General features: G+C 38.8%; 1 protein-coding gene across 1 annotated transcript in view; it reads right to left on the bottom strand.

The window, feature by feature from the left end:
• CCNY (cyclin Y) overlaps window positions 1-23583 on the bottom strand; it is a 49600-nt gene that overhangs the window by 16698 nt on the left and 9319 nt on the right. The window contains exons 3-6 of the mRNA XM_010282332.1: window positions 15857-15957; window positions 12403-12438; window positions 8538-8595; window positions 8318-8437 (exon numbers count right to left, since the gene is read on the bottom strand). Of these exons, the coding sequence (XP_010280634.1) occupies window positions 8318-8437; window positions 8538-8595; window positions 12403-12438; window positions 15857-15957 (315 nt within the window). The remainder of the gene's footprint in view (window positions 1-8317; window positions 8438-8537; window positions 8596-12402; window positions 12439-15856; window positions 15958-23583) is intronic.

The following is a 23583-nucleotide window of genomic DNA, read 5'->3' as shown; positions in this document are numbered from 1 at the left end:
CTACACGACTGAAGGAGGATGCTTCTGGCTGCTGCAAAGATGTGCTGAATCAGTACAGGCTTTTGGAGAAGGGCCAGGTGGCTCCCAGCCCAGTTGAAGAGGAAGGCTGGTGGGTGGTTAGTGACTACGCTACTCATCCCAAACAAACTCGTGGCTGGTGGGAGAACACCACCTGCTTTTGCTGGCAAAAGCATGCGAGTCTTCCCACACACAGGCAGGCATGCTCCACCTCATTAAAAGGAAAAAAAAAAAAAAGTTGACCCTGTAATGGTAAATGTGACATATGGAAATGCCATTTGTATGCAATGATGTCTATACATTGAACGGTGTCTTAAACACACAGGGGTCATTTTCTTAAATACAGGATTTGTATCAAAGAGACTTGGGATTCTGTGTGTACTATGCGGTTTGGTATATTCTTGTGTTGTAATGATTTTCACTGGCTTCATTTTCAAAAGCCAAACATTTTCTACATTTTCTTTAGGACTAGCTGCTGTAAAGTCATATAATAAACCTAAATTTTAAAAGCTCACTGGAGAAAAGAATATTGTAAAACTTGCATCCCAGAATGCTGGAAGAAATTTAGTTATATGTCAAAAGACCAAAAAATGCAGATTAAACAATGTGAGAAACACTTCGTTTTTTAAACAAAAGTCTGAAAACCTCATCTCCTCTGGATTATTTTGGCAGGTGTTACTTTATGGAACCAGAACTAATGAAAGATAAAATAAGCTTTTAGTATCTAGAATACTTAAGTTAAAATAAATGCCATGATTTGCCTCCATCCACTTTTAACAACTGTATCCATGCTTAAGAACGGAACTAAAGCTTAAAACCAATTGAAGCTGTTACACCAATGTTACTTTTCTTCAATTTAATTCATACTTTGCAGTGCCTCTTCTGAAAGTAAGCTTTTGTGGCAAAACTTTGGAGCACTTCTCTACTAAACATTCAAAAGCTGAATTCCAAAAAGACAACAGATTTATTCTGCCTTTACTCAACACCTAGCTCTCCTCAAACACTTTAGCAGCTTCCAAGAGCCATCTTCATCACAGTTATCATTACGACTTAGTTCTATGACTGCATGTTTATAGATTTTTTACAGAATAATAACAAGACTATTTAAATAAAAGATTAAAGTAACTAATGTGACATTAGCAGAAACTCTCAGTGGCTTCAGTCAAACAACATATAATCCTGAATTTTTCCCAGCTTACAAAGAGCAAGTATAACTCAGTGTTAATGCCAACAACACTACAATCTTCAAAACTCATTTGTAACATAATTCAATTACTAGCTGAAATGAAAATGCAATTCTGATCTAGAAAATACCAAGGGACATTGGTGCATCAATACATTTTTACTTACAAACACAATACCCCAGAGTCTGATACCTCCATTATTCACCTACTGTGTTTGAGAATGAACCACATAGTTTTACATGACTGTCAGTCTAACAAGCTTTGATGGACAACATTTGCACCTCATTGGAGACGTTTTAATAACTTGAGCACATGCCAGAACATACACTGCACAGAGTTAAGATTTCAGAAGAGCAATATTGGATTATTTTCCCTCTTTTCCCACAGACTTGCACCAAGATTTTGCAATGATTGACCTTTACACTTGGAATATCAGCAAATTATTATTTAATCATAAGTGAAAACAATTGGGTGATTTGCCTTTGTTAAGAATTCATTTATCTGGATTAAAAAGAATTTAATTATATTAATTAAATAAAATTACCACTCCATGGGTATAGATAATCCCAAATTGGCTTCGAGTTCAATGAACTCTGGAGTGGTTCATTAGCTTAGATGCGGCACCACAGGAATGTAGTTAAATGGCTTCCAACATGACTTCAGGTCCAGCAGAGGTACAGAACTGATTTGTTTCAGCACGTATCTTGAGCTCATAAATCTGCCAGACCCGAAATGACTCCAGTGCTGACCTAGTCTGGATGCCTTTGATCTTAACTCCCAGGACTTGGACTTGCAATAGCATGGTGGAGAAGCATTTAGCCATCCATTATCACCACTAGTCCTGGGGGGCTTTCTTTATCCAGGCACAGAACTGTAACATGGCACAAACTAACAAGATCAGCAAAGGATCCAAGTTCCAGCAGGGCTACTGCTGAGCCAGAACTAATCTCTGGGGTAATTATTTGCTGTTGGGTGAATCCATCCTGGACATCCAGAGTGTCTGATAGTAACCACAGCATCCAACGTTCTCCCAGTTGTCTAGGATGTCCTCCTCCCCACGATACTGGATAGCATACAGTTGGTTACACAACACCCCAATCAACAGAAATCTGTCTGAAGAAACTGAAAACTAAACATAGCACTGAAGAGTTCAGTTTTAATTAGTGTGAAACAGCATCTCATTTTTTCCATCTCAGAGGACATTATAACAAACTTTGTATATTATATAATGCTCTCAAGTAGAAAGAAAAGTTAAAATACCAGAGGAGGTTTATCTCCTCTTCCCCCCCACCTTCAGGAGGATATATACCAAATATGAAAGTGTGAAATAATTTCATTTCAATATTTCATAATCCAAAGGAACACTCAAATTTTATTAAAATCTTACAATGAGGTTCTTATAGAAGTTTTGTTTCTCTTAGTTACTTCATTTTGAAGCTGTTCAACATTAACCTCCAATATCTCACTGATACCTGTTATCACACTGGAGGTGCAGTATAAGCACCCAAAATACTGTAATTCTTTTTTTGGGCTTCCCTAAAAAAACGAAACCGGTTTTCTATGACGGATATGAAATTTCCATCCTTGGAGAAATTCAGAACTCAACTGGGCAGGCCCTGATCAGCCAGACCCAGCTGGTCATGCTTTGAGCAGAGGCCAGATCAGGTGTGTCCCCCTCCAGAGGTCCCTTCCAACCTAAATTATTCTGTGATTCCATCTGTCTGCAGCACTAGATTTTCCTGTGGTGCAACACGGAGAGGTCAGAAGTTGTGCATTGCCTCCAAGACACTAAAGAAACAGGCAATCACTGAGGAATGTCACTGACATGACCAGAACAATTTTGAGGCAGCAGCAAGAGCAAAGCATTATCTTTTCTTATGCTGTTTCTATATTGCTGTATGTCAAATCCTATCTCTACCAATAAAACTCTAGTGGTTTTAATTATTTCTCACTTGATTTACATTAACAGAAAGGAGATGATGGTTTTGGTCTTTTAACTACCATAATTGAGAACCTACAAGTGAACATGTATTTGCAAAAACCTCATTCCCTTCCTCTCCCATTTAAACTCCGTATCAACTCACTAGGTAACCCACATTATAAATTGCAGGAGCACAGAATTACTAACGAAGATAGTTTCCATCCCAACACATCATGAAGCAGTACACAGTCCTCTCTTTAATGAGAAAACTTCAGTGTGTCACAATGTCTTGCAGAAATAATAAAAAGATTATTTGCATGGAAAAAATTATAATTGGCAGTGGGTCCCAAATAGCCACATTACAGCTCTAATCCAATCACTAAATTGCCATATGCTCTGTTCTAAGCAATCAGCCAGTTCCCTACCACAACTCTCCAGAAATAACTGTGCTTTGCAATTGCCCAGCTGGGCATTTAAAAATGCTCCACAAAGGTCTGGTGCCATCCACTTGGTGGAAAAGGACATCATATCATCATGGTCCTCACAAATTCATCCAATTTTTATTTTTGAGACCAAATGTTAAAAAAGAGTAACAAATACAGCCACAAAACTCTGAAAATGTGAGTTGCTGCAAAGTACCATTGTAGATATTTATAGAGAGCACTAGACAAAAGTCACACGTCTCCAGGTTTGCCTCCTAATTTACTCATTTTAAGACAAAGATCTATAATACATATAAAATGCACTCAGACTATTAGACAAGATTGACTTTCCAGTCTAAAACTGGGATCAGTATTCGTTCTTTGCCCACACAGAAACCCTTAAAGATGCATCAGAAAACAGACACCCATTCTTTGAATGAATGTCCTCTTCTCTAGGGGATTAAAAAAAATAATCCTTTCCCCACCTCAGCTTCAATGTTCTCTTTTTATAAAGCGTGTATCTCAATAGGCCTAAAGCAAGACTTGACTGAGAGACATATAGGTATTAACCGATAACGATGCATGTGTTGTATATTAGACTGTAGTGAAAAGATGAGAACAGCCCTAAAACCAGGGACCAGAATCTAAGCCTTCTGCTCTCACCAGTGCCCAAAGCACAGGCACAAAGCCCCTGGTTCCTCTTGCCCTTCTCCAGAGTGTACCATGACCCACACTCAGCTGCCAAGGGACTCAGGATCCACAGCACAGGTGGAGAGACCTTCTTCAGATGTGGCAAAGCGGTGGGTTTCGTCCACCTCCCAGGGAATGCTTGAAGCCCAGGACAAAAGTGGCCACCAGCAATACTGGATACAGACAATTCTCATGGATTTCTTACATGAGGTGGTGCTCAGCTTCAGTGCTTTGCCTTGCTCACCCAACCACACTCATGATCCCTTACGGTCACGGGATAGAGAGTGACAGCTTTCAAATCAGGCAATGTACTTTGCATAGTACTCTAAGGCCACCAGAGGAACTTGCACCTTCCATTAGCTTCCTTAAGGATCAGTAGTTATACTGGGACAGCTGAAAAGGACCTCTGCTGCAGATCCAGTGTCTCTATGGACTCTGATCACTTCCGTGTTTCTTTTAAACAAATACCAGATTTTTGATACCTCAACTGAAATATGAAAAACCAAATGTATATTATCAGCATTTAAAAGTAAAAATATCCCAGTGAAAGGAATTCAGTTAAAAGCTTTCTCCTTTCCTTCAAACACACAGCAACCAAAATTCTCCTCAAGTACTATAATTCTCACAACCCAGTTCAACAATATTCTCTCTCTACCCATTTGCTGAAAATGTGACTGAAGAGTACAACAAGCACTCAGGAACATCTGGCTGGATTAATTGAATCCCTATCTTGCATAAGGAGAATTTATTCTTACATACTTCAAATTTCAAATTTCCCAATATCAAATCCTCTCAGTCACAGTATGAACCTTCTAACATATTTCAAAACCATGCTCCCCTGAACTTCACAGAAATAATCCAGCTCATGTATTGTATGTATTTACATAGCACTGTATCTGATGAGTCTATAGCATATAGACCTAACATATTTGCCGACTGGCATATTTGCAAATGCAAGATGTATCCTCCCCAAAACTCCTATGGACACTGGAGTATAATAGGAGCCTTAGATTTGGCCTATTTGCACAAAACTCAGAAAGTCATGCCAAGGCAAAGCAGAAAACTTGGACCATTCTCCTCTTCAGGTCTACTTAGCAGGCTTGTTTTGTTCTTACAGAACAAAAGAACAAAGCATAAATATTTATTTCCCATGCAAACACTGTATTATTTTCCTGTCGGTATGGATAACGCTCCTGCTCACATTTTTATTTGCTATCCAATTAATAGATTAACCTAAGTACAACTTGTCACCTCTGCACTTGAGCAGACAGTGAAGAGACAGGCATTTCTCAGTTTTAGCAAGGGTGGGAATACTGTGGGTTGACAGCACACGCACACTATTTTTCTCACGAAGTCAGGTCACAGAGTGTAGTTCAGTTGTACACCGGGACAAAAACCGTTATTTTCAAGAATTTAAATCAGCAACACAATTAATACCTAAAACTGATTTTATCCTTATGGTATTATTTTATAAATAAATAATGTGGATTAGTACTTAATTGTTTCAACCCGAGATTTTAATTTTTCACCTATCAGTATGGGAAATCTCTTGAAAGCTCTGGAGGCTGTGTGAAAATTAAATTTTTTGTTTAATTATAAATTGGTTTTTGCTGTAATAGTGGAGGCTTTAATTGAAATATTTTAATTAAGTGCTTGAAGCAACACAACGCCGGCTTTTTGCTGGAGACTATCTTATCTAACAGTCTGGAGTTTCACATTGACTCAGCTCCTGTGCTGAACATACAGACTGCTATAAAACCAATTATAACCGCTGCTTCTGCCTGGCTAATGGCATGTAAGAAGGCAAACAGCAAGTGTATTCAACCACACACCTTAGACCACGTTAATAATTTCGGCTGTAAAAAGGGGTGGTTAGGACTGTTTAAAAATAATTAGAAAAGTGAAAGAAAAATAATAGTTGTAGCATCTTGTTCAAAATGTACTGTGATCTCCAGATACACTTCCTGCCTCCTGGCAACCCTCCCAGGAGGCACAAGTGGCCGCAGGGCTATCCGATTGCTCTCCCACGGATGGCCAGACTATGGCAAAACATAAGCCCCAGCAGGGAATGCTGCTCTTCGTTTCTCCAGACAGGACAGCAAAGTTGAAAGCACTTGGAGGTTTCATAAATAGCAACATCAACACTACTAAGATTTCAGGAGTGTGGGGAGTGGGGAAGGGCTGATAGCTTTTCAACAGATTAATTTCCACATTTGAACGTTTCAGAAACCAAACGATCTGTCTCTGGGGCCCCTCCTGATGACACTAACAAATAAAGAAATAGAGCCTAGAAGTACAGCGGAAACTGAGAACAGCAGCAGCAGAATTTCATACTTGTAAAATGCTATTTATCCAAAAACTCTGTGGCTTTCTGGAAAGCAGGGCCAGGCAGGTGCTGTTACCCTGAAAACATGGACAAGAATAGCAGAACAGTAATGCTGATCACCTGCACCAAATCTGTCTGCAAGTGTCTGCATGGCTGCTTTGAAAACTAGGCTTTAAAACAGTTTATCTGTTATCATTTTGTTGGGTAAAAAACCCGAGCCACCTAGGGTTTCAAGCAATAACAACTATGGAAACTGCCTCTGCAATATAACAAATGAGTTAAAAACATATATACTTCGCTGCACATCACACCAAAAGAGTTACTTGCTGGGAAACCACATGCAAACCATATGAGGAAAGGAAGTAGTTACAAAAGAAAGATATTGAAATATATGCGAGTTAACAAGATTTGTGGGGAAGAACTTTCCATGCACTGCAATAATAGGAAGATATTGTTATTAAAAATAGTCCTCTTCCTTTCTACTAAATAGTGCCCTCATTGATCAAGTAACCTAAGATCAAACAACAGATAACTACAACAAGGTTCCACTGTATTTGACAGTAGATTAATTAAATTACACAGGAACATACTGATTCACACAACGTATCTTGCCTTCAGCAGAAAACACTTTGGAAGAAAAGGGAGAAGGACAAGTACTTAGTGCCATTATGTAAAAGAGACAGACAAAATGTCATTTCAGAAAACAAGTACAGGCTGTGTCAAGTAACTAGGTAGAGTAATACTTCAAAACCTAAGGGAAGAGCACTGCAGGGTGTTTCTTGCCCTGTTTCTCTCGTATTCCTGTTCTGTACTGGCTAGTACAATTCATTCTGACTGTCTGAAGAAGAAAAGCTTGCCAACTAATCTTAGAAGCCAAGGGAGAGAGATTAACAGAGGAAATGAGTGGGTCTGGGCTTCAAAATCCACCTTCTCCAATTTCCCCTTCTTCCATCCAAAGTGTATAACAAAGCTGTTATGAAACCACATGTTGTAGTGGTAAAAAAACCCATTTTGTTCTTTTAAAATCTCCAAGTCAAGAACATGGCCAAAATCATGCCTGAAAGTTGAAGAGGCCTGTCAGAGTTGGCAGGATAAAAAATTCAGGAAAATTAAGAAATTCTCAGCTGGTGGAGATCACTTTAGCTCCTTTAATCCACATTGCTATGCTGATCCACACCAGCTGAAAATCTGAACCCTCTTTTGTCTTGTGCTATTTTTAAGTAGCTAAACTTCAGCTTTGAGTACAATTGTTCAATGCTATGACGTGGTCCTGAAAGACAAGTACAGTGCAAATAAAAAAGAGCCATCACCAACATGTCCCAGTCACTCACCAAATCCTTCACGTGCCCATCAATTCTTATTAGTGCTATTAAATTACCTACAGCTGTTCCCGAGTCTCTGCTGGGAGCTACAAATCCCCCCAAAAGTGGAAGCCTTTCAGCTTTTAACATTCCCTCTGTTCAGACCACTTATGCCACCTGTGTTTTCTATTAGTCCCCTTGGTGGCCTGTAACATGATCATTCTGCGAGGGCAAGACATAAGCCCGGCTTGTGTGTCGCACATTACCCAACCTCTTCTTCCATCACTTACTCTCCCCAAGAAAATGAATTGCAGTATCTCTTCCCATCAGGAAATTCCCTTGGTCTCCATGGTGAGAAAAAATTCCCTGGCAGCACCTAGATCTATTAAATCATATAAACTTTGGGAACAAAACTGGGTCTGTTAGATGGGTGATGGCATCTCTCAGACACTCACCAGGGTGACAATGGCACATTCAGCAGTCAGTTGAGCAGCACTGAACAACGTCCGAACAAAGCGGTAAATCTGTTTCTGCTCCGGGTCATGTTTGTCATAATCTGGTGGCACTTCGGATTTCTACGGAAGAAATACTTCCAAATAGGTGACTGAAACAAAGCGAAGCAGACAGAAAGAAAGACAGTTCACATGAAAGGGAAGAAGAGGCAGATGAACTTACCGAAAGGGGATGAAGGTTTTCGTCAAAAATATCTAAGAGCATTCTTCCGTCTGTGTCCCTAAAAAGTATTAAAACCAAAGTAGTGTCATTATCTGAACACGACAGCACGCAGCTCTCAGACACAAGTGTATCGTTAAAACCCCACTACTCATGCTGTGGGGTGCTTAGAAACACTGCAGAAATGTGATTTTTCAAACAAAAGTTGGACCTGTTCTGCCATAAGATTCACGTGTCATATGAAATCCATATTACAAAGTATGCTAAAATTTTCAGCTTTCAATGACAAAGATACACAGCTTTTGTGCTCTCTACTGTGAGGCTTTTTCACAACCTAAGAGGTACTACTATAAACTTACAATAAAATCAGACGAGCTTACCCTCCTTTTCTTAACTTCACCATGTTAATCCTTGCAATCTCTTAATTCTCCCCCCTCCTTTTTTGTCAACACAGTGAATATTTACAAATATGCAACACTATTTTTAGTTATCGTTTAGTTAATAGAGACATACTTCACTTTTAATTTATTTGGAAAACCCTATCCTACTAATGATTTCTGAAAGCACAAAGGAGCACATACAAAAAAAATTCAGCCAAAACAATATTCCTATTCAGTGGTTTTATTTGCTATTTCCCTCTCAGATCCCTGTTGCTCAAGATCAGCATGCACGTTGATGAACCTCCACAAGCCTAACATCCAGCATGCAATGTAAGATTTTTGCTGCGTGTAATCTTGGCACGGACACTAACAACCACAAAAGCGAGTGGTGTAACAGTACCAGTTAGAACTGGACACTTTCTAGACAGATGCATCCATGTGACCTACTTATTACAATCCCATCTTTATTTAGAGCATCCCTGGTACTCCGGTCATAGAGTTCTTAAGAGAGAAACCACGGAATATGTTTTCTATCTTTACTCAACAGCACGTGTCTCTCAGAGCATGCAAACACGAGTTTTACAGCAGATTCATGTCTACAAAATGTACTTATTAGCAGCTAACATTTAAACCTCAACATTTGAAGGTGACATTTTTTCTGTTATAAAACCTGCTAAGACAGGAAATAAACATTTCCTGTTGGGGGGAAGAGTACCTAAATTAAAGCAAAAAAACAGATTGAGATAATAACTAGAAAATTCCTAATGAGCAAGGATTTTAGGCCAGACACTTTTACCCCTACATAAAAAGGCTAGTTTCTTAATGCAGAAGTAGTGTCACTGGAATCATTGATGCACTACAGCAAACTGTGGCCCTTCATAGTAAGAAGAAAGAAAGAATTTCCAATTTTATTTCTTCCTGCTGTAGCTGCTGCATGCTATAAAGGCATATTCGATTACCCTCAAAAAAAAATATATCACACACACACAAAAAAAGAGTTGATAGGTTTTCATCTTCATTAGAATAAATTCACAGTTATATTTAAAAAATGAACCATTTACTAATTTATTGAAGCATTTTAATGTTTAGTTTGTTTGGGCTTATTTTATTTTATTTATTGATTTAGCAAATTCACCAATATTTTGCATTCCTCCATAAACAAAGGTAGGTGTTACCACTTGTTCAACAGCTAAGCACGACAAAAGCCAATCAACAGAACAATGGTAGGAGACACTGGGAAAAGAAGAAATGGTAACTAGAATGTTACAATCAAATGAAATGTGGGAAACATATGAAAGAATATTCCATTTCATGTATAGTTTCTACAAAAACTGGGATTGGTGAGAGTTTGGAATATTTAGGAAATAATTTAGTTTTCAGCCTACAGTGCAGGATAAAAGGAATAAATAAATATTGTCTGAAAAGAATTCTTCTCTGGCAAAGCAGGTTCTTGACTCATTTTCTGTCAAAATCAACCTTGAGTCTATGTAAGAATTACGGTGGATTCTTACTCCCCACTCCCCCATACCACATACGTCAACAACTTCCTTTTCGCCTATAATGGCAGGAAAGAGAACACGTGTTTTGCTCTTGCTGTTTCAGCAGCAAGTGCAACTGAATGCTGTTATCGCATGGTCCCTCCCTCCAGGTTGTTCCTAAATCAGAGACAACTGAAGACAGAACAGTCATTTCACATCCTTCATTTCAGAGTCAATAACCGACGTACGCGAGCCTGCTCCAGCAGCACTGCTGAGACCATCCGTCCCGAGTGCGGCAGAGGGCACGTTTGCCCTGCGTGGGCTCCCCACCCCGAGTGGGCTCAGGAGGGAGAAGCAGCAACCAGTTCTTCCTGAATAAATCACCTCTCCATCCCACAAGTGAAAGGACAGAAAGCAAGTTTCCCAAGGAGATAACACTCAGAATGTAGTCGTTTTCAAGACACTGACGGGGGTCTCTCTATTTTATAAAGGTTTAACCTCTCTGTCTGGTTGTTGTAGATCACATTTGCATCAAGTTCTGTAAGACCACGAATGGGCATATTTTACTGCAGGCAGAAATCAGCTCCACGGCAATCGGTACGGAGCGAGTCTGGTGTACTTAGGCTCTGGATTCCTCCTGCTCGACTGTGAGCTCTTGCTGAAGTTTCTCACCCTTTGTAGTCCCTAATGTGCCCCACTCTCCTAAGCCTTTTCCTCAGCTGGCATGATACTTAACAACATTTAAGAATAACTTATTTCCACAAAACTTTAGAGTCTGATTATCTTTGAGATTGCTATTATTTAGTCAAGAGTAGTAAAAATTGACTAGTTCACCAAACTAACCCAGCAATGATGGAAGAAAGGGGAAAAAGGGAACCACAGATGGATAAACAAGTAATCCAAGCATGATCACTAATGCCTAATTTCCTGGGAAATGAGATTAAAAGTTTGTAAAAAGTTTTCACTCCAACTTTCGCTTCACATATTGCCATGTTTCAGTCAAAGGCCCACTGTCGTCTTGGAAAGTCTTCTAAGAGCTTTCAGCAGGGATCAAGCTCTAAGCCTTTCTGCCCTTGTGCACTTCTAAAGGTTTCTCTTTACATGTCAGCCTTGTTTCAAAAAGTATGATGGGTTCCAGTGACCTGAAACATGGTCCTGAATGACATACCAGCTTAACTTTAAACTTATGAGCAATTCCTTTTATTCTAGTCGGACTTGTTACAGTCCAGAAGAAAAAAAACTGTAAGCGGCTTGTTAGATCAAGATCTAAGTTCTCCAAAACGACACACTGAAAAGCCATGGACACAAAAGTCACTTCAAGTATTTATACAATCTCTCCTTATAAATGTCAGGAAATATTATTTTATGATACTGTGACAGATCACGAGGGCAAGGAATTCAAGATACAAAAGCACAATTCAACATAAAGAAAGCTAATTTATGTACTGATTTACTTTTTAGAGAACCTATTTTCTATTCAATTCAACCAACTTGACTGAGCAGAGATCTAAAACATACTACACCACAAGAGATAAGCCAGGACCTGCTCTGGTTCTGAGGCATCTTGAGTCATATCTGTTCATAATGTCACTCTAATTTTACTTCAAAATCCATTAACAGATCACTGATTTACACAATTAAGTTGACAAAGGTGTAGCTAAAAATAAATCTGAAAGACACTATTCAGATTTCTCTATATGTAATTGCAACATATGCAACAATGCAGAAGTGCCCAGTGCACATAAAACCAAACACTGAATCATCAAAGTTTTTCAATGCTGAACTGTACTTTCAGATTTTTATAGCATAATCCTCTAATTTTTGTTTTTCTAAGGAAAATAATACATATAAAAATAAAAAAGAATATGTTTCTCATTTATAGTATGGAAAATAAGAAAACTACTACCCAAAAACATTTTGAAAGAAACAGAATATGGATTTTTAGTGTTTGGGCACTTCATTTGTTTTGATTAAAGATATCTTCAGTACGAGCTTTCATTATTCACGTACCTGTTTTTGATGTGGTAATATATTGCAAGAGCTACACTGTAAAGAAAAATACAGAGTTAACATCTCAGGACCGTCAAATTATATTATTTGTCATATTAATATGCAAATTTAAAACCTAGCACAACGCATGACAAACAGTATGCTCAATAGCCTATTTTCTTCTGTTCACTGTTAGATACCAGGAAAACTGCTGTAAACAGGCAATTTTATAATATTTTTTCAGCATACTCCAAGTGCCTCCTTTTCACTAGTAATGAATTACCAAGTTGCACATACCTTCCGTTTAACGCCCTACTCCACTAAAGTCAATGACAAAACTCCTACTGCCTTCCAAAGTTGAAGATAAAGCATTGCAGGCATTGGGACATTCTCTTTTATTGTTTGCTAATGCTGCCAGGCTAACATGAAACGTTTTAATCACCATTGGCTTATGATGTTATATTTAAATCCATTAACTTTTGGCTGTCTTTCTATGTAGTTACTCACACACCAGACTCAAATACCAGGCTCCTACAGTTTTATGGCATCAAGTTACTTATTTTAAGTCAGGAAAGACAACTCCCTAAACCCATTATGCATTTCCCATGTTCTCAACCAAACACCAAGGTACCTCTGTTTATATTCTGTGCAAAGACAAAAAGTGTCCTTATATCCACAGAAAGCTAAGATTTTAATCACCTGCACAACTAACTGATCTCATTCACATTTGAGACTGAAGAAAATTAAGACACGGCTACTCATGGTTATTCTCTAGTTTCCAACTCACGACTGACTCCAGCTTTATCTAAGGACACATACTTTACTCATGATAGAGCTTTATTGAAGGATAAAGCAGAACCAGCACCCGTCCTCCTTGTTCCAGCAGCATAAAACCCAGTCAAAGCTAAAGGGGAAGGAGGAGGGAGTTCAACAAATCTGTTTGTTGACAATTTGTCTTGTCAGTGATTCACTGTAAGATGCTTATGTCTTATACTGATGCAAAAGTACCACACTTTTCCTTTCCATAAAAGGCCTTTTAAAAGGGTCAACTGGTTGCGCTGTAATTTTATTCCAGAATTTTTACATGAAAATTGACATACTGCCTGTTAGGAAAACATGATGTTGGAGCTACCCCATCAGTAGAATTTTCAATTATTTCAGGTTTGGTTGTCGAGCTCTTTTTGAACAGCCATGTAGTGGAAAGTATTTTTTCTTAGTTGAAAGTACGTATATTTTACTAACTTTGTATGAGCATTACAGCCTTCACCTGGCTGCATTAGAAGTTTTTAGATCATAAATGCTTTTTAAATTTCATTTTTTCTATAGATACATATTTAAGGAATGAAGAAATACTGTGTGCTGCGGACATTTAAAGGACACAGTCCACATTGAACACAAAAAACACGTTTATGAATGAATTTAATTTGACTGAAGGCTATTCACAAAATGAATTACTCCTAAAATTTAATTTTAAATTATGCCCCTAGAAACACACACGCAGCTCCGGTTCACTTTATGAAAGCAGATGCAGGAATCTATGTGCAGAGCTCTGCTCGGTGCCCATATGGTTGCTTTTATAACAAAATGTCATATTAAGTTTAGAAAATATTTACTATTTAGAAATCCGTATCAGAATCAGAAAGTCTTTCAGAACTGTAATAGATTAACTCAGACCAAGTTTCATTCTGCTTTTCATACGCCGGTTCAGCCTGCACTCAAGTGTGCAGGGAAGAAGGTTATGGAGCTTCCCATCACCCTACCCCGGCCACCCCACCCGTGCTGCAGATCTCCAGTAGATGCATGAATATTTTAAACACACCAGCACGTAACATGACCCAAAAGAAATAAACGAGCAGGCCAAAATACGTCCCTCATAGATTATCTACATGCAACAGCCATTTATCTGCAGAAACTGCCAGGATGGGGGCAAGAAACGAAGCTGTACTACCAAAGCAATAACCCTGCAGTCTCCCCACCCTTAAATCTCTTCAATGTGCAGCCAGACACAGAGAGGAGGAGGAGGAGAAGACTCCTCACCCCGAGGCCTCACGTGCCAGAGTCCAGTTTCTCACCCCACACAACCCCTTTTCAAACCCTCTGACCCCTCGCAGCTTCCAACCCTTGCCACGCCGGCAGGCTGGCGCTGCCCCCGCGCGCTGCCCGCGCCTCGCCCCCAGCTTGCCCTTCCGTCTCCCCTTTCACGAGGCTGCTGCTGGCCACCGTGGCCCGCTGAAAACGCCGCTCGGCTGCTGCGGTCACCTGAACCCGGCTCTTCTTTCCAGGAAGAGCCTCAGTTCGGATGCAAAAAGGGACCTGAAACCCACCCAAAAGGCTGCGCTTGCAAAAATCTGCATGCAAAGGATTTTAGAGCAGAGAAGTATGAGACTCCAGGAGGAAAAAAAATAAACAACTCAAAACCAAAAAACTTTTTTCCTATGTTCATCTGACCTATTTTTAAGTTACTAATTAAAGAAACCTGAGGAAAAGCAAGACTGTATTTCAGGCAGAAATAGCTGCTGAGGTGTTAGGTGTCAGTCTGACTGCAAATCCCTTCTCCACTCCCCTCTTTTTTCCTTAAATAGAAAAATTAAGAACATGTTTTAGTGACTACCAACATTACAAACTCCTTTGGATGTGTTAGTCTGAATATATTTGTCTCTTAATATTTTGTATTAATGCACAGATTTTGTATTAATAAGTTTTTGCATTTGAGTACACCAAGGTAACTTTCCTACAAACAACTCAAGAGAGTTTATTAGCGATCGTAATAAGCAAACAGCATAAAATGCCTGAGCATTTGTTCTCTCATTTTTTCCCCTTACTGTACAAAATGTGAAGAACAATACTCTATAAATATCAATTTCATTTCTCTTAAAATATAAAAAGGCACCAGTGAAACCTGAAATGATCATCTGAGACGTCACCCAAGGGTAAGCCCATATGTACACCACATAAAAAACTCCTCACTGCTGTGTAACAAACTGCCAGTGTCCTTGTACTCAGTAAGGAAATTAATCTGGAGGCAATTAATTTCCATTTCAAATAGAAAACTGGAAGAAAAGCTTAGCAAATGAGCATTTTCTCATGAACAGAAAAGAGCTCTTCAATTTCAGATAATTCTGAAAAGCTGAATAAACAAGTACCCAAGTAAGTTTTAAGGAGTCATCCAAAGCAAGTACGCAGTTGAACGTTGAAGCACAAGGATTTTAGCTGCTGGAATCTGAGATGCTTAATTGCTGCTTTCTATTGAGAAGTGCAGTATTGGGGGGTTGATTCTGTATGGACATAAAATAAGAGTAATACCCTTTGCTCATCCTATTCACTGCCTCTGAGGTACGACTGGATTAAATACATTTACTACTTCAAAAACTAAAACCTTTGAAGCTTGCTTAGTAATGGTTCAGAAATATGTATACATAAATACATATATGTATGTAGGTTTTTGCAAAAAAGAAAAAACAAATATAAAACCCACCATTTGATGGTATACTTGAGGTTTGGTTGACTGACTGTGCTGTCATCCAGGAAAATAGTGGAGCAGGAACTGTACTTCCTTCTCAACTGCCCAGGAGGATGCTATGAAAAACATGCAAAAGAACAATGGCAATTATGTAATACCAAAGCATTTTTCTGAGGAGATGCAAGAATTTAGAAAAAACAAATTTCTCTGCCTCTCACAATGACGCACAGTGTAATGTGATCATGTTTTGAAGCAGTTCAGAAAGTTCAGAAATAATTACCAGTCGAACAGTCACAACAATCCCTGCCTGAGCCTTGACTAATGCTTTCAATTCCCAATCTCCCCCCTGTCCCTCCTTCCCCAAAACCATGCAAATTTTTTTGTGCAGAATTACTCACATACATACATACATACATTTGGAAAGCAAAGATGAACAAGACCTATGTTTCTGTCCTCATTCCAAAAGAGTAGGTGGAAGAGTGAAAAAGAAATCATGTTAACAATGAAGACTGATTTAGAAACAGATACAAAACCATGTCTGGAGAAAAAAGAATTAAAAAAAACCAAAACAACAAACCCTAACAGAATGAAGTAGGGGAAAAAAGTCTTTACAGTAAAACTCCTAAAAATCTCTAAAAATTAATAGGGAAAATTCAGAAAAATTAATTAGACAGGAAGAAAATTGATTAAATAATTAATAAAAATACATCAAAGGATGTAAGAGAAAGTGGATATGCAAATAAAAAAGAAACATCTCTTAATAGAAGTTTTCAACAGATTTCAATCCTATTTCTGCACTACCTTAGGAACGCATTGGAAAGCTCAGCCACAAAATGACATTTGACAACACTACTTATTTCCGAAGACTTTTTGTTGAGAGGGTTTCTCCTTCAGCTGTTTAGAGCAGCCAGCACCCCACTGGTCTAAAGAGAACAGTTTCTTCATATCAGCTAATGGCTATCACAGTCATTAATGCTCTTTGATTTTATCCTTGCTTACTCTGCCTACACTAGTGAATAACTTGACCAAGAACCTGTGTCAGGAAAGTTAAGCCCAGTCAAATTACATGTTTAACTTGCGACAGAATAGGTTTAAAATTCAGTTGGCACATCAACATGGGAATTTTAATTTGCCTTACAATGAATGTTGTTTCCAGTGTTTCAGTGGAGAGACCAATGTCAATACCATCAGTGGAATCCACAGGCATTTACCAGCTCAGACCAACTGAGTATCTAGATTACAGTTCTGTAACTCCTACCTCAGTACTTCTTCCCCTGCCTAATTTCCAAAACAGGTCTTATTACAAGCACCAGCACTCCATCACCTCACTAACAATTAATTTTCCATAGGCAGTAGACTTCTTAGCAGCATTCATTAGATACAGAACTTATAGACTCCTGGTAAAACCTACATGCATCTGACTCATCCTTCAGTTTTTCCCAGCTATGAGTGAAAGAGCAGTCGAAGTCTTCTGTTAATTGAAAAAAAGAAAAAAATCTTCTGAAGCTGTTGCAATTGTAGAAACATTATGTTCTAATGATTTTAAAGCTCACCAACAAATTCTATCAATGTCCCCCATTTGACCAATAAAATCATAGGCTAAACTGCTTTTCTTGGAAGTGGAAAAAGTTTACTGAGAAAATAAAATTATCCCTTCTCAAAAATTCACCAGGAGTTTGGAAAGGTACTCCCTAATACTTTGGAAGCTCACAATCCATGTATCTTCCAAGCTATTATATGTTGAGCAAGGCAACAAACTTTATTAATTTCATAAAATGTATTACCTATTGACTGGTGATTTATAGCTTTTATTCTACCACAGCTTAGTTCAAATTTCTGAATTAGGCTGTTGAGTATATTCCATGGGCATGATAAAGGCAAAGCAACTTAAAAACAGCTGAAAATGAGACTGCTTAGCAACTGAAAAAAAAGGAGCGGTACAGACATTTCAGCATAATTTTAAAAAAATTAAAGCATATGGCAAGTTTTAATTCTACATTTTAAGTGTCAACATGTTTTAAAGCTTTAGATAAAATTTAAGATAAATGGACTGGATTCATTCAAGACAAGCATGAGTGAAAAACAGAAAACAACTCTGTAGCAACACTACTATCAGATTTAAATTTTCTTACGTAAACAGCACTCTAACATTTGATACATGTCAATAATTAGAGCCACGCACCTTATTTCTGAAAGTACTACATCACAGAACTCTCCACGGTTTTCAGCCCACCTTACACTTCGTTAGGCTTAGAACTTTTCACACTCCAGAAAAATATGTGGTGTCTCATGCCTCACTTTCTGTTCATAACAACTTGGCAGGAAGGGGTACCTCTCCCAGTCTGAAAAATGGTGCCAAGTGTAAATCTACTGTCTTGGGTATATATACACACTTGTGCCATGTGAATAACTATCCTATCAGTAGATCAACATTCCCATTCCCAGCTTCTACTCTGACGTCCAACTGCAGCCATATGGTATGCCAGGTAACAGATTTTCTGCCTTTTCCAAATTACTGAAAAACACCCTCAGTTTCATATTCTAGCTTGACGAAGCCAGAAGACATCTTAAGTCCCACAGTGAAGTCAAATAGGCTTTTCTCAACCTCCATAAAATGCTGCACAGGAACCTTCTCCATCCTTGCAAAGGACAAAAGCATAGTGAGCATCACCTCAGTATTGGGCAGTGTCCTATACAGAAACCCTCTTCTGCGTCCATGTCAATGGAATAAGTCCACCAAAAACCATACTAGAGCTTAAAGCCTTCACATTTCAAATCTGTCATGTCTGACCACAAAAATCTTCCATTTAGACAAGTCAGAGAGGCTCTAAGAAAGAATATAGAGCCTTTGAAGAAATTAGCCAAACCCTCTAACATTAATGGGATCCTCCTCGGGTTCTGTCCCACCATTAAGGCTGACATGGGGGGAAGGAAGGACTGGTATAACTCCTTTTGTAAATCTTCATATGGAAACATGACTGTGAGTCCAGGACACATGTGGAGTCTTGACAATCTCTGCTATTACAAATATTTACAAATTAAAAGCACCTTATTGACATGAAGTGGGATTCACTTTAAATGTACTTCAACTCGCAGTAGTAATATTTGTGAACCCAAGCTGAGATTCAGTAGATGACATGCTTCTCAGCTTCACCAAGACTTCTGACTTGATCTTGCATAAAATTCTCAAAGGGCAGAACAAGGAATACATGGTTGGTAAAAACTGCTTGGGAAACTGTACTCTGGTTACCCAGGGATCAATTTCAAACTAGAAGATTGAAGTAAGGGACATTCCACAGAGGTCTGGTCTACTCAATATAAAATACTGAGCAATAACTTTTGAAAACAGAATCAACATATTCTTTACTGTATCTGCAGCCAGCATTAACTTGTGGAGGACTGAATAAAATTATTAGAAAACAAGGTTACAATCCAGAACAATCTTGGCAAATTTGGGAAGTTGTCTGCACAAAAATATATCCCTGCAATCCATTAAGAACAGACGTAAGGCTGTACACTCAGAGAAGAACCATCTGTCTAAATATAACACAGCAAGCAACTGTCAAGGCTGTCATCAAAAGGATGTGCGGATCACATGACAACAAATTCACTCTTAGGAAAAAGGAAAATATCATACAGGATTTTCCCATAAAGTTACCATGTATATAACAGGATGGAGCACCCTTGCACTCTGCTCAGCTGGAATATTACATCCAGTTTTGACCATCATGTTCCAAGAAAGATAAATTGATTTCAGAGAGTCAAGAGGACAGAGCAGAAAGATTAATCAGAGGTTTGAAAAACTTAATTTAGAAGGAAAAAATGAAAGACTGGAGAGGTTTTCTCCAGGAACAAAGTTACAGTCTTGGCCTAGTCATGTTGAAGGGAGTTCCAAAGAAGGGAATGTTGTTCTCCATGACTATTGTGGATGGGGTAAGAAAGAGCAGGCTTGTATCGAACTAGAAAAATTAAGATTGGTCATGAAAGTATGAGAGGAGGTGATGCCAAAAAAACCCCACCCCAAACTATCACCTTTTTCTACTGGCAGGCATAGCTTGAGTGACTTGAACAGTGACAGAATCTCCACCACTGAAAGTTGCAAAGAAGAGGTAAAACAAACGTATGCCAGGAATATCTTTGGTTTCTTGCCTCAGAGCATCTGACTGAATAACCTCTTGAGATGAGTTCTGGAACAATTATCTATCATTCAGTGATTTCTTTTGTTGGAGAGGATTCATAGCTCTTTCCTCCAGAAGCAGTTGTTATTTTTCTCATTTCAACCAAAGGCTTACAATTAAGAAATGCTGGCAATATAGGTTACAATTAACACATAGTAGCCATTTTGTGGAATTTCTTTCTTTACAGAAAAAATGTATAATGGAAAAACTGCTTTATAACTTGCTACGCTTTTACATGTGTTACAGAACAAGTTTTAAGAGTCAACTTAATGACAGGTGCTTCTAGCTCTTAAAAATAGCAGTTTTTCCCTCTTGCACAGCTAGTATTAAAGAAATATCTCTGCTTTATTTTTCTCTGTGCTTCATCCTGAAACTTTCCAACTTTCCAAATCACGTTTGTTTTAAGATGTTTGAACAATACAATTGACTTGAAGCTTACATAAAGTACTTATCAGAAATAGAACGGCTTAGTTTGCCTCATTTTTTATCTGCCTTTTTTGCTAAGAAAAGTAAACTAAGTCAAAACCATACAAGCTCTGCAGAACTCTTTCTACATACCTGCTATGAGAGGAATCATAACAGATTCCTAAGTAATTCACAGTGAGCATACACAAAAGGATGGATTTCTCTCAGGTTCCATTTTAGCATCACCCAGAAATTAAAAATTAAACCTAAATTGGTGGGGAAAGGGAAAGTCTTCCTATTTCTTTTGTTAAAATAGTCACTTCAGGGTGTTTCTGGGTAGAAACATCTACCAGACGGGTGCCTACTTGACCAAAACCCACACTCAGATTTGACCAAAGGGGTACCAGCCAGCTCTGTCCTGGGAGCTCTTTAGCAACACTAGCATGGCACTCTGCCCTGATGCTCAGCAGGATTTGTTCATTTGGGTGCAACACTTCCCTAATGAAGCTATACAGCTTTTGTACCACGGCTGGCCTTCAGCCAGTCAGCCTCCAGTTTGGCAGAGCAGCTTCAGCCTTTGTCAGTGTTCTTTTGCACTTGTCCGTCAAAAGATAATTTGCAGCTTCTGTCCTAAATAATGACAGTACTGTCTCTTCTTCCATCAAACCAGGTGTAAGTTATTGCATGATTTTAAAAGATACTATTAAATAGCATTTTCCCCCCATGGAAAAATTGAGGCCTGCTTGCACCCGTCTGTGGAGACATGCCCATTAGCTTCCAGGCAGCAGAGGCTGGCCAAAATGCTAACAGGCAAAGCTGGCATGTGAAAGTACACGTGAAGCCAAATTACAACAGCAAGCAAAAATACCAGGACTGCTTCTGACTCAGAAAAGGAAGGTTCCTATCTTGGGGATCTTCTATTGCTTCGGGACATGATTTAGTTCTGACAACATTTTTCACAGGAAAACATGATTTTACAACAAAGTGTTTCCAAAATCAAGCAAGCCATGCAACACAGTTCTCTGCACAACTCTGCAAAGCTCTTAATTTACTTTCATCTTGAGTAATTTGGTACTGCAGCACAACCATCTACATTTAGTGGCTAGATATGGGTTTATTCACCTGAACAAAAGCTACAGAAAACTGCACCATTGTGTGCTCACCCTTCTCTGCCAACATCTACAATAAAAAAAGATCCAGTACAACCACTCTTAAATAATACCCATTGCACCTCATCAGTCTATGACATGATTCACCCTTGCCCTCAGTTGATTAGCCTCACCAATGTTTGATAATGTTCAAAACTGATGCCTTAGACTAGATCTGTACTTGCAAGTTTTTTTGCTCTCAAAGCTTGACCTTACTCATGTCTACTGCAGAAAACTAGGTCAGAGGACCACCGAACTCTTGGGGGGCTCAGCAACCATTGGTAAACTCTTCTGCAGCACACACAGGCCTTGCTTAACCACTGATAAAGCACCCTGTTTTACAAACCTGAAAAGATTAAATATTTCTTTGAACACTAAAAGCAGCTCAAAGGCTTATATTTACATAGAGTATAATTGCTAGTGTTGTGCAATTTGACCAGAGGGACTTTACTAAGCTCTCAGCACAGCAAGTATCATATAGCAACCTTGCAAAAACTCTCCTGCGTGCTCTCATTCTACCTTAAAAGTTATCTTTTGTTCTTCTCCCTACAAAAGTGTGACGCTTCATATAACTTATTGCCTTGAGGCCGATAGGAGAGGTAAAATTCTTCACCCTAGAGGGGAGGAAAAGAAGCAAGGGGCTGAAAGATATTAGAAAAAACATTTCAAACAGTAAGTTTAGGTAAGCCATTACAGAAAACCTGTCCATTCTAACTTATTGGAAGCCTGAAATAGCATCTTAAACAGCATCTGTCGGGAATGGCATCAGCATAGGGAATCTGCTAGATAGGCCAGATGGCCTATAAAAGGCCCCCTCTGGACCTGGTGGGTTTGGTTTTTTGTGATCTTGCAATGGAGAGGAGCAAAGACCAGATTAAGCAATCTCTAGGAGAGCTTCAAGAGCACCTGAGAAGCCTCTAATCTATGTTCCAGTTTATCTTGTTCTTCTCTCTGAGTAAGAAATGTTAATTAAAATATTTATTTTGGAATTTGGACAGCAATTACAAACCTCTACAATAGCCAGCCTCAGGCAGTCCACTTAAAAACAACATTTCACATTTTATGTTTTGCTTTGCATTTTTCATGGATTAAACTACTTTTCAGACTATGTTCCCATTTCAGCATGTATCATATTTACTGTTATAATCACTAGCTGGAAGTGTTTGATTAACCAGTCACATGCATAGTAGTTTTATGACAGGTAAGCAGAGCAGCCTCTTTATACAATCTGTCAAGGAAGTTCGGGGGCTATACAGGAGCAAATACCGTACATCATTTCAAGCATGCAAAAAGGCCCACGGAAATTGCTCGTGCCACACCACATACAGCAAAGGACCCCTCGGTTCTGCGCTAGTCCCCATCAGCAAGACTGCTGCTGGGAAGAAGCCGCCCCTCATGTGAATCACTACAGCATCACATACAGGGATTGGGGTTCTGACATGAATGATGCCCAAGAACTTTTCCCCAGGATATGAAAAAATTTTGGGCTGTACACAGATGTTAGTTTTTCTACTTGGAATGATAAAAACAGAATTGTCTGCTGGGATTTGAACATGCAGTTACCGGGTAGCAGACAGCACAAGTCATGTCCAGATCCCTAAACAAGACGATACTGAAAGGAAACTTGCTACAAGGTTGATTAAGAGTCTCCAGAATAAAAAAAAATTCTGAAGAGAGATATTTCTTCCCTTCTTCCCTGTATCTTCCTTCCCTTTATCTTCCTTCAGAAATATTCCAATATGCAAAAAAAAATCCCTTCTTTTTACTGGATATTACTGCTTATAAACACAAATTCAACTTTAAGAGCATATCTTGTCAAGAAGAGAAGAAGGTACTTCGGCAAACATTCTCATCTTGTCTGAAAGGGAAAATTTCTAGAAAAATTTGATGGAGAAAATAACTTCTCTCTCCCCTGCCCTGCTCCTTTCCACTACAAAAAAATAACCACCCAGTACAAAGAACTAGCTACTGCAAACACTAATAAAAAATTCACTCTTTCTCCATCCACCCC

This window comes from Phaethon lepturus, unplaced genomic scaffold (genome assembly GCF_000687285.1).
Source record: "Phaethon lepturus isolate BGI_N335 unplaced genomic scaffold, ASM68728v1 scaffold11582, whole genome shotgun sequence".
Taxonomy (NCBI): Eukaryota; Metazoa; Chordata; class Aves; order Phaethontiformes; family Phaethontidae; genus Phaethon; species Phaethon lepturus.
This window is presented reverse-complemented; position numbering and strand designations above follow the sequence as displayed.